The following is a 16,069-nucleotide window of genomic DNA, read 5'->3' as shown; positions in this document are numbered from 1 at the left end:
AACAGACAGAAACACTGGACCGTACACATTTCCCATAATGCAGCTAAACAGCATCTTTCATTAGACGCCTGCCATCTTCTTTTAAAACTCACATCTCTAGTTTGAAATGCAAAAAAAAGTTAAGCACATTTTGAAGCAACCCTCACGGCATCATTCAGGTTATTTATTATCTTTAGAAAGCTCCCTTCAGGGCCACAAAATACATTATACTGCTGTTCGTCCAAGCTGAGTATTTCATGACTGAAATAGGTGGACTGCCCCTTTATATTGCAGATTTTTCAGCAGATCAGATGTTTAATTTGTTCTTTTCCTTCTGCAGATAATGTTAAAGTCAGCCCTGACGGCTCTGTTATAACCATCAACACTGCTCGCTCTGTGAACCACGGCGCCTACCGTTGTGTGGCCAGCAACCCGTTCGGCATCACCCACACCATCGTGTCTTTGATTGTCAAAGGTAAGCCGCATACATATCAGCATGTACACATGGATCATTTTACAAACCTCTCAGTGAAGTGTTCCCTCTAGTGGCTGATCAGATACAGAGCAACAAGAGTATTTTGTACCTGTACCCCTCAGAGTCTCCTGTGGCCACCGTCACCCCTGCTGGGCCCGTTCGTATCAGGGTGGGTGAACCCATAAACCTGGAATGCCAGGCGTCGGGAGAGCCCCGCCCCTCAGTGTCATGGCACAGGCTGGACAGCAACCGCAAGACCATGCTGAGCAGCCCTGTTCCCATGGAGTCCAACGCGGTCATGCAGGTACTGATACATCTTATAACACCGTCAGCGTCTGGAGAACAGTTTAAGTTATCCATTACAGGTCCAGTATCCAGCACGGTGTTACTATTTAAAGATTCGAGAGTGAAGCTGATGTTTGAAAACAGCTTTGCTCTGTTCTGTTTTGAAATCGTGTTTGTTTTTTATGCTGAGGTGTATCCATTATTTCATATTTTGCAGATACTAGTTGCACGATCAGAAGACAGTGGTACATATGTCTGCACGGCTCGCAACAACGAGGGCACTACTGAGACCAGGGTGGAGGTCATGGTTGAGGGAAGCTCTCAGGTGCCCTCAGTGCCCAGGGCCTCTGTTCCCGAGCCGCTGATGATCGTGGTGGAGGGACAGACTACAATGCTGCGCTGTGACGCCCACGGTAATGACGGCCAAAATATCGAAGTTATACAGCTGGAATTCCCTTGAAAAATTTTAATATGTCATGTCTTTCTGTGGCACGATTCAACGTATGTGAATGCTACAAAAATGTAGCATATAACTTAAGTTTTGTTCTCCAATTTGCCTTTGTAGGTTTCCCATCCCCGATAATCACCTGGTCCAAGCTGCGCTCTCCTCTGCCTTGGAGACACAAGGTGGTGAACAACACCCTGGTGCTGCCCAACGTGGGCCGCCAAGACTCTGGAGAATACATCTGCACTGCCACCAACAACATGGGCACCACTGAAGTCACCATCATGCTCGATGTAGAGAGTGAGTGCAGTGGAAAATAAAATTAAAATGCATCATTCGCTTCATATTCAGTAGAAATTCCCAGTAAACTTTGTTTTCCTTTCTCTAGCACTTCCTTATGCCACCTCTGTGCCTGATGATGTGGCTGTGCGGGTCGGGGAGGTGATCAGGTTGCAGTGCCTGGCCCATGGCACCCCTCCTCTGACGTACATTTGGACCAAGCTGGATGGAAACCTGCCCCCGAGGGCTGAGATTAGTGGAGGGGATCTTCAGATCAACCTGGCTACCGCTGAGGATGCTGGCACCTACAAGTGTGTGGCCACTAACAAAGTGGGCAACAGCGAAGTGGTCGCTAAAGTCACGGTCAGATGTAAGTTTGACATGTTATAAATAATGAATAGCTCAAAATGGGAACTTAAAGACAGACATGCAGCACAAACGCAATATTGCCATTCCTTTACCACAGCATGACCTAATTCATGCCCCCATCCGTCCCCTCTGTAGCCCCCTTGGCAGTGCGCGTGTCACCCCAGGTTGAAGTTAAGGCCCAGGGCAGCGCTGTGGAGTTCACCTGTTCAGCTGCAGGTGGTATAGAAACCAAAATTGAGTGGCTGAAGGAAGGAGGAGCCCTGCCACCGAACCACCACGTCAAGGACGGTGTGCTCAGGTGACTCATACACACCATATGTTAAAAGATGAATGTTATATTCACTAATATGTGAAGTAAAAACTTAACCATAGCTTGTTTCCATACATGTAATTTAATGTTTCTCTGCAGGATTGAGAACCTTGAGCAGAGCAATGAAGGTGTTTACATCTGCAGAGCCAGCGGTGTGTACGGTCAGGCTCAGGACACCGCCAGGTTGACCATCCAAGGTCTGTTGCATTCACTGCATGCACATGAGTATATACACAGCTTCATCAAAGCCAAATGTCACATTTTATTTTATTTTATTTTCCACAGCCCTGCCGAAGGTGATGATCAACGTGCGCACCTCGGTGCAGACGGTGATGATCGGCAACTCTGTGGAGTTTGAGTGCCAAGCCGTTGGAGACCCGGAGCCCACGGTTCAGTGGAGTAAAGTCGGTGGGTCTCTGCCCGCTCACATCATGGTGAAGGGCGGCATGCTGAAGATCGAGCAGGTGAAGGAGGCCGATGCAGGGCAGTACCGCTGTACGGCCACCAACGACGTCGGCTCAGTGCAGTCCCAGGTGGTCCTTAATGTCCAGTGTGAGTACACAAGAGAAAAAAACATCACAGATACAAAAACACACACACTTATCTATTATCTACCCTTCCACCTTCATTTAAATCCTTTTTCTGTTTGCACAGCCCTTCCTCAAATCGCTGCACTGCCTGAGGCGAAGGAGGTGACAGTCGGGTCGGATGCAGTCCTTCCCTGCGTGGCTTCAGGATACCCTGTACCTGAGATTAAATGGTCCAAGGTAACTGAGATCATCTCGATAAACTTTATTTTTCAAGATGGAGTGTTTGTTGATGCTGATATTATTTATGATACTGATGTTGTTTCTGTCCTCTTCTGTATTCAGCTGGAAGGCGAGCTTCCTCCGAAGTGTGTCCAGGAAGTCAACGTGCTGACGGTTCCTCGGGTCACCCACGATGATTCTGGGACGTACGTCTGCACCGCCTCTAACAAACAGGGCAAAGTGGAAGCCTTTACTACGCTTCAAGTTCACGGTTAGTTCTGCAGACCGAAGAGTGATGCTAATAAATGAAAGAAAGGTTTTGATTCTGAACTGCACAGGTATCTAACTATGAGATCTTTGCCTTTTTCAGAGAGAGTGATGCCGTACTTTGCCCAGGAGCCGCTGTCCTACCTCACCCTGCCCACCATCAAAAATGCCTACAAGGCTTTCAGCATTAAGATCAACTTCAGACCTGATAATGTTGATGGTAAGGAGCCTCAAATTAGCCTGACTGTTAAATGATATAGTTGATTATTTTACACCTTTTTTGCTGTTGACTCTTGATGCTTTTTGTACTATGTTGTGTTCTATGTTTGTCATATTTCTTCATGTATAATCTCACTGCGTCTTCTGTCCCTTCCCTCTCTCCCTCACCTCTCCCTCTCACCCGTGTGGTGGGAAGGTCTCATATTGTACGCCGGTGAGTCTCAGTGCTTGAGAAACCACAGGAACTCAAGAGTGACGTTGGCAGTTCTGCTTTTATGGCTCCATCAGACTTTCACGTGATGCATCCAGCTCAGAGCTGATGATTATTTAGGGGCTGTGAAAGAGATGCGAGACGGTGCATGGCCTTTGTTTCCATACAGGCTTTTTTTTCGGTCATGATCACAAAAGCACTTTAGTATCAGTCAACAACACTGTAGTAGCTTTATTACAAATCTACTTTTGGTTACACTTCATTTTATAACGCTGCAAATTTTATGGTAAGCGGTAAAATATTTGAAATTTCTTTTTTCTCACAATATTTGTAATTTATTACCTCAAGATTTATTGGAAATTACACCGACATAATTTAATAATATTTTCTGCCATTTTCCAGCTGGTATTATTTCATACATTTTCAGGAAACTTTTAAGTTGTGAGTTATTGCAGCTTCATTTTCAGTTAGTTTCTATCAAACTTCAACAAAAAACAGTTTAAATACATTTTTTTGTCATTGGCATTTTCACCCATTTTTATCACTTCAGCAGATCAGTCTAACTTTGAAACAATGTTCCTAAATGTCTTTTTTTTTCAATAGTAAATGCTAATGAACAACAGATACAAATCATAATCAAGACTCAATTGACTGATTGTTGAGAAAGTAAGTGTTTAAAAGATGCACTTCAGTTTACAAGTTGTAAATTAAACTGCAACGACTCACTTTAGCGGCCTACTGAGGGGAAGCTCGACTGAAACTAGTCAGAAAATAAAATGTTAAGCAGCAACCAGTCGGAAGTTCTCCTGGAAATCTATTAAATTATACCAGATATTTATTAACTGCTTGTTGGAAAAATAGCAGAATGTTATTATTAAACACTACGGGTCATTTTCAATCATTCTTGAGGTAATTATTTGTGGGTCATTTCAAAGAAATTTCAGAAATGTTTCTTGGTAATTACTGCCTACTTGCCATAAAATTTGAAGACCTGCAAAATGAAGTGTTACCCTACTTTTACATCCCAGTCTACTTCATCAGCTTGTACACTGCCTCCATAGCAACACAGTCCTTGTATGCTAAAACAGTAAAAAAGAGAGCTAGCCAAAGATAATAGATGAATAGATAATATGTGACTCTTACTCTTCATATTGAATGGCAGCTTATGCTGTTTGAAAACGCTTCACTCTTTCTGTTTTAAATGTGTGATACAAACATCCACAGCACATTGTGTGTTAACTTGCAATCAAGTTTGTGTTGCACATTTATGCAATCTACTCTCCCTCTTCATCACCCATGATAGAGATAAGACTTGTGAGAGGGCATGTTCCCCACTTCCCTCTGTGGCTCATGTAAAGCATGTGTTCCCAGCATGTGGAGACAGTAAAAAGGAGGACTGGTAGTGTGGTGTGACTGGCAGCCCAGTGGCGCCCAGATGAGACGACGAGGTTTATAACCTGGCTTTGGTTGGCTTTAAACCTGCCTCACCATAGCATGCTGCTTTCCCATCCAGCTTTCAAAGGGTTGAGCTTGTGTATCTAAAATAATGTCCATCCTAACAAGTCACTTACTCTCAGATTTAGCCGATTTAGGGAAGTTGCAAAAATAATATCTTGACACTAAACCGAATAAATGATATTGTTCCACTAAGATTCCACCTATTTAAATACAATTGCTTGAAGTATTGACTTATTAAGATGGATATTACTGTAGGAAATCCTTCTAGGATAAAGATTGTACTTGTACTCACTCATTTTGTTTTCGTGGCATAGGTATGATCCTCTACAACGGCCAGAGAAGGACCACGGGAGCAGACTTCATCTCTCTGGGACTTGTGGGCGGCCGCTTAGAGTTCAGGTCAGTTTAAACTCTTTCTCCTTTAAGAAGCACAGCGTGATGATCTCGTTTTTAATCACCTGTGATGTTGACTCAGGTTTGACGTGGGATCCGGCATGGCCACCATACGCGACCCCAACCCCATCAAACTGGGGGAGTTCCACACTGTCGAGCTGTATCGCAACCACACCTTGGGCTACATCATCGTAGATGGAGGGGAGCCCATCAACGGCAGCTCACAGGTACTTCTATCAATGTGAATGTAACTATCACATGTGCATTTCAATTTAGTGATGTCGGTTAGTATGTTCAACACATCCTTCCTTTCCTCAGGGCAAGTTCCAGGGCCTGGATCTCAACGAGGAGCTGCATGTGGGCGGTTATCCCAACTACACAGCCCTCGCCAAAACTGCTGGCATTAAGACTGGTTTTGTTGGTAAGACCTCGCTTTGTTTACACCAAGACAGGAAGTTTTGGATGGAGAAAAAGCTGTGTACTTATTCGATAATGCTACTCCTGCAGGCTGTATCCGTCAGCTGATCATCCAAGGCGATGAAGTCATCTTCAAAGACCTCGACCGCAGCTCCACTGGTGTCACAAACTGTCCCACCTGCAAAGACCAACCATGCCAGGTTAGCTGCATCCATCCACTTAATGTATTTGGCCTGTGTGTAATTCTTTAACAGCCAGTTAATATTTTTACCTGCCGTTATTCAGAACGGAGGGGCTTGTGAGGACTCAGAGGCCAGCTTGTATAAGTGCAGCTGCCCCAGAGGATTCACAGGCAGCAACTGCCAGCACCACTCATCCCTGCACTGCCACTCAGGTACAAGCTCCACCTGACCGCACAAATAAATCACCCTGGATGTTGCTGTTAACTCAGTATGCACTGATAACAAATGTTATTTATCCATTTTCCATTTTTTAATTTCTTTTTGTCAAAATGAGTCAAGCTCCTCTGTGTGAAAGTTCACATTTGTCTGAAATCTTTCAACCTACCACTTAACCCGATACTCTCTTCCTACTGTATATTTGCATTTTACCTGTTGGCAAAATGTAAAGTCACTCCTCTAACTCACTCTAATAACTATATTCCTACATAATTTAATCAAAAAAACATTCCTAAGTTTTGTTAAAAATAATTTTGTGTTTGACACCTGAAGACACACCGAATAATAACATAGTAAAATAAGTATTTTCTGTTTGTGACCTGAACTCCCACAGAGGCCTGCGGACCAGACGCCACTTGCATCAACCGGCCAAACGGCCTGGGCTACGACTGCCGCTGCCATCTTGGCAAGTTTGGAAACAAGTGCATGGATGGTAAGACAGGAAGCTCCTCTCATCATCACAATGTTTTAAGGAAGAAATGCAATATTTGTATAAATGTGTTACACATATGCAATGAATTATCCTCATTCACTTCCTCTAGGTGAATTGGTGACCACTCCGCTGTTTGATGGCGAGGAATCGTACATAGCTTATCCTCCCCTCACCAACATCCACGATGACCTGCGTGTTGAGGTGGAGTTCAAGCCCCTGGAAAGAGACGGTCTGATGTTCTTCTGTGGAGGGAAGAAAATGAAGGTGGAGGACTTTGTGGCCATCTCCATGGTGGAGGGACATGTAGAGTTCAGATATGAACTGGGCACAGGTAAAGTATCCCCACAAATCTATTATAGTTTCAGAATGATACCCTTTTCATGTATATATCCGATTAACACTGAAAGAGTTGCAAAAAAGTTATAAATATTAAATCTCTGTGTTCCTTCTTTGGTTTTCAGGCCAGGCCATCCTCCGCAGTCCAGAGCCCGTCACTCTGGGTCAGTGGCACAGAGTCGTGGCTGAGCGAAACAAGAGGGCCGGCCACCTGAGGGTGGACCAAGGCCCGGTGGAGAGGAAGACGTCTCCAGGAAAAGCCCAGGGCCTCAACATCCACACCCCCATGTACCTGGGAGGAGTCCCCAACATGGATCTCCTGCCTAAGCCCGCAAACGTCAGCGAAATGTTTGAGGGATGTATAGGAGAGGTGAGGTCTCTCTGTGCTCAGAAACATAACCAAAATGAATAGATATTTTCCTGTATGTGGTGGCTTAAACTTGTCTGCAATCGCCTGCTCAGGTTTCCATCAACAACAAGAAGGTGGATCTGTCCTACAGCTTCACAGAAAGCAGATCTATCCGCAAGTGTGTGGACAACAGCCCCTGTGACCGCCGGCCCTGCCTGAACGGCGGTCTCTGCATGTCGCATGGCGAATATGAGTACCAGTGCCTCTGTAAGGACGGATCTGAAGGTTAGTGCTCATGCTTGAAGTCATTTTAACACAGATCTGACCAGAATCCTTTGCAGCCCTGACCCATAACCGGTATGACCCTGCAGGTGAGCGTTGCGAGGTGATTAAAGACGCGTGCCAGAGCGACCTTCAGTGCCAGAACGGCGGCAGCTGTGTCGACGGCCAGTGTGTGTGCTCACCCAGCTACACGGGCCTGAACTGTGAAGAAAGTAAGTGACCCGCTGCATCGCCAATTACACCGATTAATTACATCAATCAAAGCAGAAAGAGCAAAACATGTGGGGGAAATGGTTTGACTGCATTGTTCATTATAGGCATAGATTTTTGGAAGCAATAAAAGCAGTTCTGAATGTCACTTACTGTATATGACAAAGATATGTATCATCAAAGCAGAAAGGCTCGACATACATCCAGAAATGAGCCCATGTGACCCACATTCTCCACAGTATGAAGCCCTCCTAACATCAGACAGCTCACTCCCAGCATTGCACTGCATGCTGGGAGGGTTTAACCCCAAGTGATTACGTATTTTTCTTACCCCTGCACTCTCGTGGCTATATCCTGCACACACAGGCCAGGTCTCCAGCTTCCCGGAGCCCCAGAGGAATGTGGAAGTTAGCGAGGCAAATGGTACAGTATCTCAATACTCAGCCTGCCTGACCCGACCGTGACTAACAGGGGCCCGTCTGAGCTCGAGGGGGGCCCCCCTTGTCCCTTCCAAGCTCAACCTGAGATGTCTATTACCTAACACATGTTCGCGCATAAAAACAAACCAAACATGCCGTCTGTACTCAACTGAGGCTCTTATCCCCACTGGAAAGTTGGGAGAGGGGAATTCTGCATCTTTATTAAAAGGTAGAAGGATGTTAGACTGTAGTCGGGACATCAGCTGATTTGTGTTCCCTGCTTTTGGACCCTTGTGAAATGTGGAATTCCCCTTGTTTTTGTTTTTCCTCTACCGTCGTGTCGATGCCTGTAAGGTGGCTACTCACAACATAAAATCCTGTTTCTGTCTACTCGAGGAATGCCTGTCCTGTATAAAACAAGAAAACACACAAAACAATACTCGTTTTTCTCTCTGAAACTGTCGGAAACATTAAATCCGCTGTTACTAACAACTTCAACCGTCTGTTGAAAGCACAGTGTGGTGGTGTTTGGGAGAGTTGAGATGTCTGTAAAGCATATGCTGTACCTTAATGTGGTATTTGTGCATGGACCCGTGGTGAGTTCAGTTTGATCCCTGCGAAAGGTCAGAGATGGTGTCGGGGAATGTGTGTGAGGAATGGCAAATAACGCACTCATGTGTTGGTGAGATTTGTCGTATGAGTTTTGCATCATGGAGTCTTGTTTGGTCGTACTCAAGATGTATGTTGTTTTTTAATTGCAGTATGTTCATATGCATTATGGGCATATAATGAAATTTAGGATTATGATATTTTATTTCATGTGTTTTAAAGGTGCTATATGTAAGAATTAGCCACCTGTCGCTATAAAACAGTACGCCAATCAAATTGGGGGCAGCGTATCACCAGAAATTTGGGCTGTCCACTCCTTATTGTAGGATAAAAGGAAATATACATTCGCGAGCCAACATTAGCATGAACAGCTGTTTACTTACCAGCCTATAAGAAAGGTTGCATGTTAAGCATCAAACTTTATGTAAAGTCTTGTTTTGCTTAAATTTCAGTTATTTGATTTGCCACCAAACATGGTTTCTTGCTGGGAGCGGGTGGTGGTGGTGGTAGTGGTGGTGATGGTCGCTTACCAAAAGCTTTAGCCATCGTTGCATTTACTATTCCACTGACTGACTGGGGCAGCGCCAACACCGCGGTACCAGCGCTACTTCTTCATCCCCCTCATGTTGGTCTGGGGGCAGACTGGATGCTACAAAGACACAGTATCACCTTTTGTGGTACAAAATGGCATGACGTTACGTTACGTTACGTTACGTTACGTTAGCATGCTGACTTCAGCTGATGCGTTACAACAAAATACATGTCTTTGGCATAAAATCAACATTTTCATTAAATTAAGCTAAAATTAGCTACAATTCTTACCTGTAGCTCCTTTAAGTCAGAATAGCTTTTGAGAGAAGAAATGGCATCATCTTCCTCTTATGAGCTAAAAGTTGAGTTTAGAAGCAATAAAACACCCAACTGTACAGACTTAGCCTGCTTGAAGCCGGTATGTAACTTATGACTAATGTTAGCTAATGCTAGCAAATTTTATAGACAGTTCTGTAACTGACATAAGTCAGTTTGTCCACTTTATAATCTTTGTTCACTTGTGCTACTCTATGTTTAGCATGTTACAAATTGTTGTATCAAGTAAAAGTAGGAGTAGTAAATATAAGGTATTTATATTTAACAAGCTAAGCTTAGCTTAACAGTTGCAAAATCTGCATAGTTGCATATCTATCTGAAGTTTGCTAACATTAGCTTACATAAGCTACCATATGCTTCATAAAAGACCAGTCAGGCTGCAGCAGCAAACCCTCTGATGGTATTTAACTGAGCATAAGTATGTTTTATTGTTTATGAACTCAGCCTTTCACAAGTAGGAGAAATGATGTCTTATTTTGTCTTTTAAAAGTTACTCACTTTTTTATTTTTATCACCAACAAATACCTTTCTGGGGGAGTTCAGTGAAGAATATTCTTTCTACTGTTCCATGTAACAAGCTTGTATTAACAGGGTTTCTTCCATGCTTTCACCTCTGGAGGGCACCATAACAGTGAGGATTAAGGTTCACAGCAACCTTTTGTCTTTTTGATTTGTTTTTTCTTTATTCTTTGTAGATTCACCCTACCAGTACGCAGCTCATTTCCACAACGATGGATACATTGCCCTTCCTAAATCCATTTTCCCAAGAAGGTAACTTTAGTTTGCTTTTCTACTCTGTTTTACTTATTAGGAGTTAACGATGAACGATCCATCGAGGGTACATTTGTTATTTTTTCTGTTTCAGCGCCCATGACTCGCCAGAGACCATTGAGCTGGAGATCAACACCGGCTCCTCGGAGGGCCTGATCCTGTGGCAGGGAGTGGTGAGTCCCGGTCCTGACTGAGACTCATCTCTCATGGACTGAGCCACGTTTTTTTAATCCTGACACTCACATCCTTCCCTTCCACCTTTTTTTCATCCTCACCATAACTTCGCTGCTGCAATTCAGCCCTCTTAATCATCACCATTACCTCATCAGTAAAGAAGTGACACTCATTAATGTTCTCATAACACTCAGTGAGTTTTAACTCACACGTCATCGGTAATACATCACTGACACAAAACTGCATTTTCTTTCATTTCAGTGTTTCACTGGCTGTTGAGCAGCATTCATCTTCACACTGTCTTAATTCATACTCGTGCCACTGAGGCTGTAACTTTGTCGGGCATGTTGGCTGCCAGCCCGGCTCTATCTGACACCACTAAATAAATGCATGTTGCTTTCTCTAACTCACCCTCCATTTTCCTCAGGAGACCAGTGGTGCACGCAATTTGCGAAAGGTGCATGCTAGTAAAAAGGTATCCACTCAAACACAAGACACTCCTTATTTATTTGGCATGTTTTCATGACGTGTGCTTTCCATGCAAAATATGTATATTGAACAATTAAAAGGTATGTGCATGACAGCCTCTGTTGTCAGCTTTTATGTCTCACCTATACAATACAGTGTTCTGAGCAATCTGTATGCATTGCCTCATGTTTGCTATTATAACAGTGGTGGTTCACAGTTTTTCAGTCACGTCTTCTTCCTCTGCCGACTGAACACATTTTACTTTCAGGAACTTGGAGCACACGGCAAAGGCAAGGACTTCATCAGCCTCGGTCTACAGAACGGACACCTTGTTTTCAGGTGCCTCAGCTTTTTAACCCCCGTAATTCTTTTGACATCTGGATGAGTAGTATTATTATTATTTTCATATCCTCATATACATGTTGTAGTAATGCAGATGATTTGTATGATTATCAGTTACCAGTTGGGCAGCGGAGAGGCAGAGATCCTGTCCCGAAAGTCCATAAACGACGGGAGATGGCATAAGATCACTGCAGTCAGGTATGATTAGATATTGTATCTTGTAGCCTTTTGGTCTCACACTGTATATACATGTGTGAACTAACCATTAGAAGTTCTTGTACACCATTAAAGTCTTAATGACAGGTGTGTCTGACTAAACCTCTGCAAACTGAGAGGAAATCAGGTATCCTATACACTGTTTGTGACTTTATTTAAGGTAATTGCTGTATTTTGGTTGGTAAAACATTTTTCAGATTTGTCTGTGCATGTTCAGTGTTCCCTGTTCCTCACCTTTCTCTTTTCTCACAGAACTGGAAAAGATGGATACATCCAGGTTGATGGAGGAGCTGCGCTTCATGGACAGTCTAAGGGCAGAAGCCTCATGGTCAACACCAAAGGCAGTATATACCTGGGTGAGTGGATGGAAAGTATGACAGATTATCAGACAATGTAGTTTTATTTAGTTAGTCTAATGTAGTCTTCAGACACATTTACCATTTATCTGTTCCCTGTTTTTCTCACCAAATTCCCTATTTTACTCATGCTCATATGATAATTATATGTGCATGTACATGGCAGCGATTAGTCCAGGGTTTGTGTGTGTGCTGAGCCGTCAAGAGGACTGTGCAGCTAGCTAATTTAGATGAAAACGCGAGTGGTGAAACACACTAAGTAACAGCCTTTTTAGCTCGCTGCACACTGCTGTTGAATCACTTTCTAACTTTTCTAGCTATCTTTTTTCTATTAATAACATTATCTTCATGTTCATGTCCGATGTCTTTTCTCTTCATTGAACACAGAAGGTGCTTATGTCAGTTTGCTTCCAGTGTTTTCAGTGTAGTTAGCAGTCTACAGTCCTCTTAACAGGAGCACCAATGCTGCACATTGTATCTTTTATTTGATCCGTCTCATTTATCTGATTAATTTCCTTCAAACTGTATCAGAGAATAGTTTTGTGGGACCAAATCTCCAAAGAGGAAGTTTACCAATGGTTGCTTATTATGTGTGTGTGTTTTCCTGTGACAGGTGGCGCCCCAGACATGACTGCCATGACAGGAGGGAAGTTTTCAGCGGGAATGACGGGCTGCGTGAGGAACCTGACACTGATGAACGCCCGGCCGGGACAGCAGCCAGCCCAGGCCATCGACCTGCAAGCCCACGCAGCCCACGGCATCAACGTGCAGCCGTGCTCTTCATAGATCGCAGCACATAACACGAACGCACATAACACGAACACACACACCTACACACACAGAGACTATGGAGTGATGTCATACACACACACACACACACACACAGCAGACTCACACAGAGAGACCTACACACAAAGAGGCTGACACAAACTTGGTGCTTTGCTGCTACCAAAAAAAAAACAAAAACAAGATGACACAACAGGATATGTTTCTCTGTGTGCAGTAAAACCAAAAAAGAAAGAAAAAATGATATTAACAAGTCTTCTCTTCTTCAGTGTTGTATTCTCAATGAAGGACTATTAACACCGGAGAACCAATACAGTTTACATACTTCCAGCAGTAGTTTTTAGCCATGAGAAGAGTAAGAGTTAAACATATTAGGCCTTCTACGATGGGTCAGATCCTATGGAGTTGGAGATGTTTTTACAGCACTGAATTTTTATTTATATACATATGAATATATATATATTATATTTGTGGGGGAAAACATGCAAACTAACCATAACTGCTCTTCAACTTTCCTAGAGTTTATTCTGGGTTCTAATACTGTGTGTCCAGGGCTTTTTATAGGCCTAACTGTATTAATACTTGAAGATGTTTAGGCCTTTCTTTCTTCACTTCTGTAGAGGAACCTTCTTTTTTTTTTTGCGCGTGCGAGCATGCTTGCAGTCTTTTTTGCAAAATCGATGGGAGAGGAGCGCACACGGTCACGGTCACATGCAGCTTCAGTACACAACTCAGGTCGTCAGATACAAATCAAACAACCACAGATGTTTCCATGTGCTGCCGCTTTCGACTCGGCTGATTTTTTTTTTGTGCTCCGCAAGTCATTCACAGCGCTGTTGTGTCTTCCGTGTCTGTCGTCGTTCTTTTTTTATGAAAAAGAAAGAAACCTTGGTGCTACAGTCAGACATGAAGATACAGCACGTAGTCATACGGTTTCCTGTCTGTCACACGTAGAAGTGCTTTTTAGTAATCTGGTGACTTAGATAAATCTAAAAACAGTGCACGCTCGTGTCACATTTTGTCGATATGCATGGCATTTGAGGTTGATTTTATAAGAATACGGCACGATCTGTTGCCTTCACAGCCTTATTTGATTGAGTAGATCTCAAAAAAAAAAACAGTGAACTGAAAAGGGTGTAATTTTTTTATGTGTGGTTGTTGAAGATAATGTTTTACGTGTAAAAACTATCTGCCAGTCAGGTAGATATCTCTATCAGTTGAGAATGCGTGCGTGTATGCTTGTAAATCTGTTGGTTATGCTCGTCTCCGCCACTTCCATTTCATAACGGTCACTCTTCTCTCAGCCCCAGCATGGAGTCAGGTGTGTGTGTGTGTGTGTGTGCGTGTGTGTGTGCTTGCGTGTGTCATTATCCAATTTCCTCAGGAGGGTCAACCCAGAACTGCCTCAAGATGTTACTTAATTTTCAGGTTTGGTAGCTTTAGTGACCATTCAGTAAGCTATAAAACTCTGAAGGCTCTGTGGCTCTGTGGGTTGTTTTCTCTGCAGAGGGAGACTCATCATACAGCAGTAGGACACAGTCGGGACAGTGTTTGGTCATGCAGTGGAAAGCCTCCTGCAGGTGCTGTGACCAGTCGTGTTGCTCTAATAAAAGCATGCTCGCTCCACCTTAAATCATACCACACCACAAAAAAAAAAAAAAACCACGACGGCACGATCACTTTGGGGTTCACAAAACCTTTTTCACATTTTTTTTTTCTTTTGTAAGCTTAAAATATTTGTATTAATATCCTAAAAATGAGCACTATCCTTTCTCTCTTAGAGTTGCTTCATTTTTATTTATTTTATGTTTTTTTTTTTTTGTTCTCCTCTTTTTTTTTCATGGCTTTTGTTTTCGAGGCTTTATTCTGCTGTTTTAGAGCAATCACAGAAGCTTGCTATTCTCTCTCCTCTGGTTATTGTGTATTGCCTCCCACACCCCCCTTTGTTTTTCCCCTTCATGTTTTGAAAACGGCCCCCTCCTCCTGGTAAGGTCTTCAGAAATCATCAATGAAGTTCCAGCAAAGGTTAATATTTGCCTGGACTGGAACTGCCTGGTGAAACGGTTGGAAACTGGTCTTATTATTCACGCGATGAAAAAAAGTCTTAGACTCCAAATGCAACCAACACATTTCTTTATTTCCACAGAAAGGTATCCTCGTGTTTATGAGTTATGAACATGACGGGGGGCCACTGCTGTGGTCCACGTTGAGGACACTGAAGCAGAGAATGATGGTGTGTGCTGCACCTTGTTGGGTGTACCTGCTCTTAAACTGGATTTTCATTTATACACTGTACACTCACGCCCAATGCAAAGTTGTCATTGCAAAACATGAAAGGTGCACTTTTAGTAATGATGGAAAGTTTTATTTAGATTTTTTTTTTTTTTTTTTTACATTTTACTGTTTCACCTATGACCGGCAGAAAAAGCGGATAACTCGGTTAAAATGAATGAAATTGTACCAGATGAAATATTGTCCATGTCAGGAGGACCTGACATCCATTTCCAGTGTTGAAAAACGCTCCCCCTGCCCCTTGGTGTTTCTTAATTAAAGACAAAATTCATGTGCTATTTGTAATCTCGTGAGTTTTCTTTTGCTTGTGCACTGCTCTCTGCTGGGATGTTTTTTCCAGATGGTGACTTTTAAAAACCAAATCACTTCATTGTTCCCACATGGTCCATTGTACAGGTAAGCCTTACACACGGTCCGATTACACGGCCTATTAAGAAAGTTTAGACCCAAATGTTGCCTTGTAGAGGCTACACCCAAATCAGGTTTCTAAATAAACCTGGCCCATGGGTCCAGTGCTCTCATCTTACAGAGTCTACTGTATTTATTAGTTAAATTGCCTCGGCAGTGGAAGAATACACAGTGCATCATATGAAGCAGTGCTGGTTAGTAACACTTAACACCAATATGTTACACGAAATGTGAGTAATTACTAATGAACGAGTGAGGAATGAAGCATTAATGACTGATTCCTGAATAACAATGATTCAAAGACTATATATTAGATTACAATGAGTAACTAACTCACTCTTTGCCTAACTACAGTATAACATTAATATGAGCTGTAATAAGCTGCTTTCACAGTCGACCTATGCGGCCGTATTTCTGATGAGGACTTGCTGTAAATC

At 43.0% G+C, this 16,069-nt stretch overlaps 1 protein-coding gene across 12 annotated transcripts in view; it reads left to right on the top strand.

The window, feature by feature from the left end:
• hspg2 (heparan sulfate proteoglycan 2) overlaps positions 1 to 15,500 on the top strand; it is a 98,609-nt gene extending 83,109 nt beyond the window's left edge. For 9 of the 12 annotated variants that reach the window (XM_084366346.1, XM_084366344.1, XM_084366342.1 and 6 more), the window contains 30 exons: positions 320 to 454; positions 577 to 758; positions 957 to 1,152; positions 1,305 to 1,484; positions 1,573 to 1,833; positions 1,968 to 2,130; positions 2,242 to 2,339; positions 2,428 to 2,694; positions 2,797 to 2,909; positions 3,015 to 3,162; positions 3,262 to 3,378; positions 3,574 to 3,591; positions 5,361 to 5,445; positions 5,522 to 5,666; positions 5,758 to 5,860; positions 5,947 to 6,056; positions 6,142 to 6,250; positions 6,649 to 6,747; positions 6,857 to 7,078; positions 7,209 to 7,453; positions 7,546 to 7,717; positions 7,804 to 7,926; positions 8,291 to 8,347; positions 10,515 to 10,590; positions 10,685 to 10,763; positions 11,192 to 11,239; positions 11,501 to 11,571; positions 11,689 to 11,772; positions 12,043 to 12,146; positions 12,760 to 15,500. In XM_084366346.1, the coding sequence (XP_084222472.1) occupies positions 320 to 454; positions 577 to 758; positions 957 to 1,152; positions 1,305 to 1,484; positions 1,573 to 1,833; positions 1,968 to 2,130; positions 2,242 to 2,339; positions 2,428 to 2,694; positions 2,797 to 2,909; positions 3,015 to 3,162; positions 3,262 to 3,378; positions 3,574 to 3,591; positions 5,361 to 5,445; positions 5,522 to 5,666; positions 5,758 to 5,860; positions 5,947 to 6,056; positions 6,142 to 6,250; positions 6,649 to 6,747; positions 6,857 to 7,078; positions 7,209 to 7,453; positions 7,546 to 7,717; positions 7,804 to 7,926; positions 8,291 to 8,347; positions 10,515 to 10,590; positions 10,685 to 10,763; positions 11,192 to 11,239; positions 11,501 to 11,571; positions 11,689 to 11,772; positions 12,043 to 12,146; positions 12,760 to 12,932 (3,983 nt within the window). In that variant the 3' untranslated portion in view covers positions 12,933 to 15,500. The remainder of the gene's footprint in view (positions 1 to 319; positions 455 to 576; positions 759 to 956; positions 1,153 to 1,304; positions 1,485 to 1,572; positions 1,834 to 1,967; positions 2,131 to 2,241; positions 2,340 to 2,427; positions 2,695 to 2,796; positions 2,910 to 3,014; positions 3,163 to 3,261; positions 3,379 to 3,573; positions 3,592 to 5,360; positions 5,446 to 5,521; positions 5,667 to 5,757; positions 5,861 to 5,946; positions 6,057 to 6,141; positions 6,251 to 6,648; positions 6,748 to 6,856; positions 7,079 to 7,208; positions 7,454 to 7,545; positions 7,718 to 7,803; positions 7,927 to 8,290; positions 8,348 to 10,514; positions 10,591 to 10,684; positions 10,764 to 11,191; positions 11,240 to 11,500; positions 11,572 to 11,688; positions 11,773 to 12,042; positions 12,147 to 12,759) is intronic. The other 3 variants (XM_084366336.1, XM_084366338.1, XM_084366337.1) reach the window with 2 other exon arrangements.
• Positions 15,501 to 16,069: the final 569 nt, after the last annotated feature.

The sequence above is a fragment of the Pagrus pagrus genome (genome assembly GCF_965226575.1).
Source record: "Pagrus pagrus genome assembly, chromosome: 11".
Lineage (NCBI taxonomy): Eukaryota > Metazoa > Chordata > Actinopteri > Spariformes > Sparidae > Pagrus > Pagrus pagrus.
This window is presented reverse-complemented; position numbering and strand designations above follow the sequence as displayed.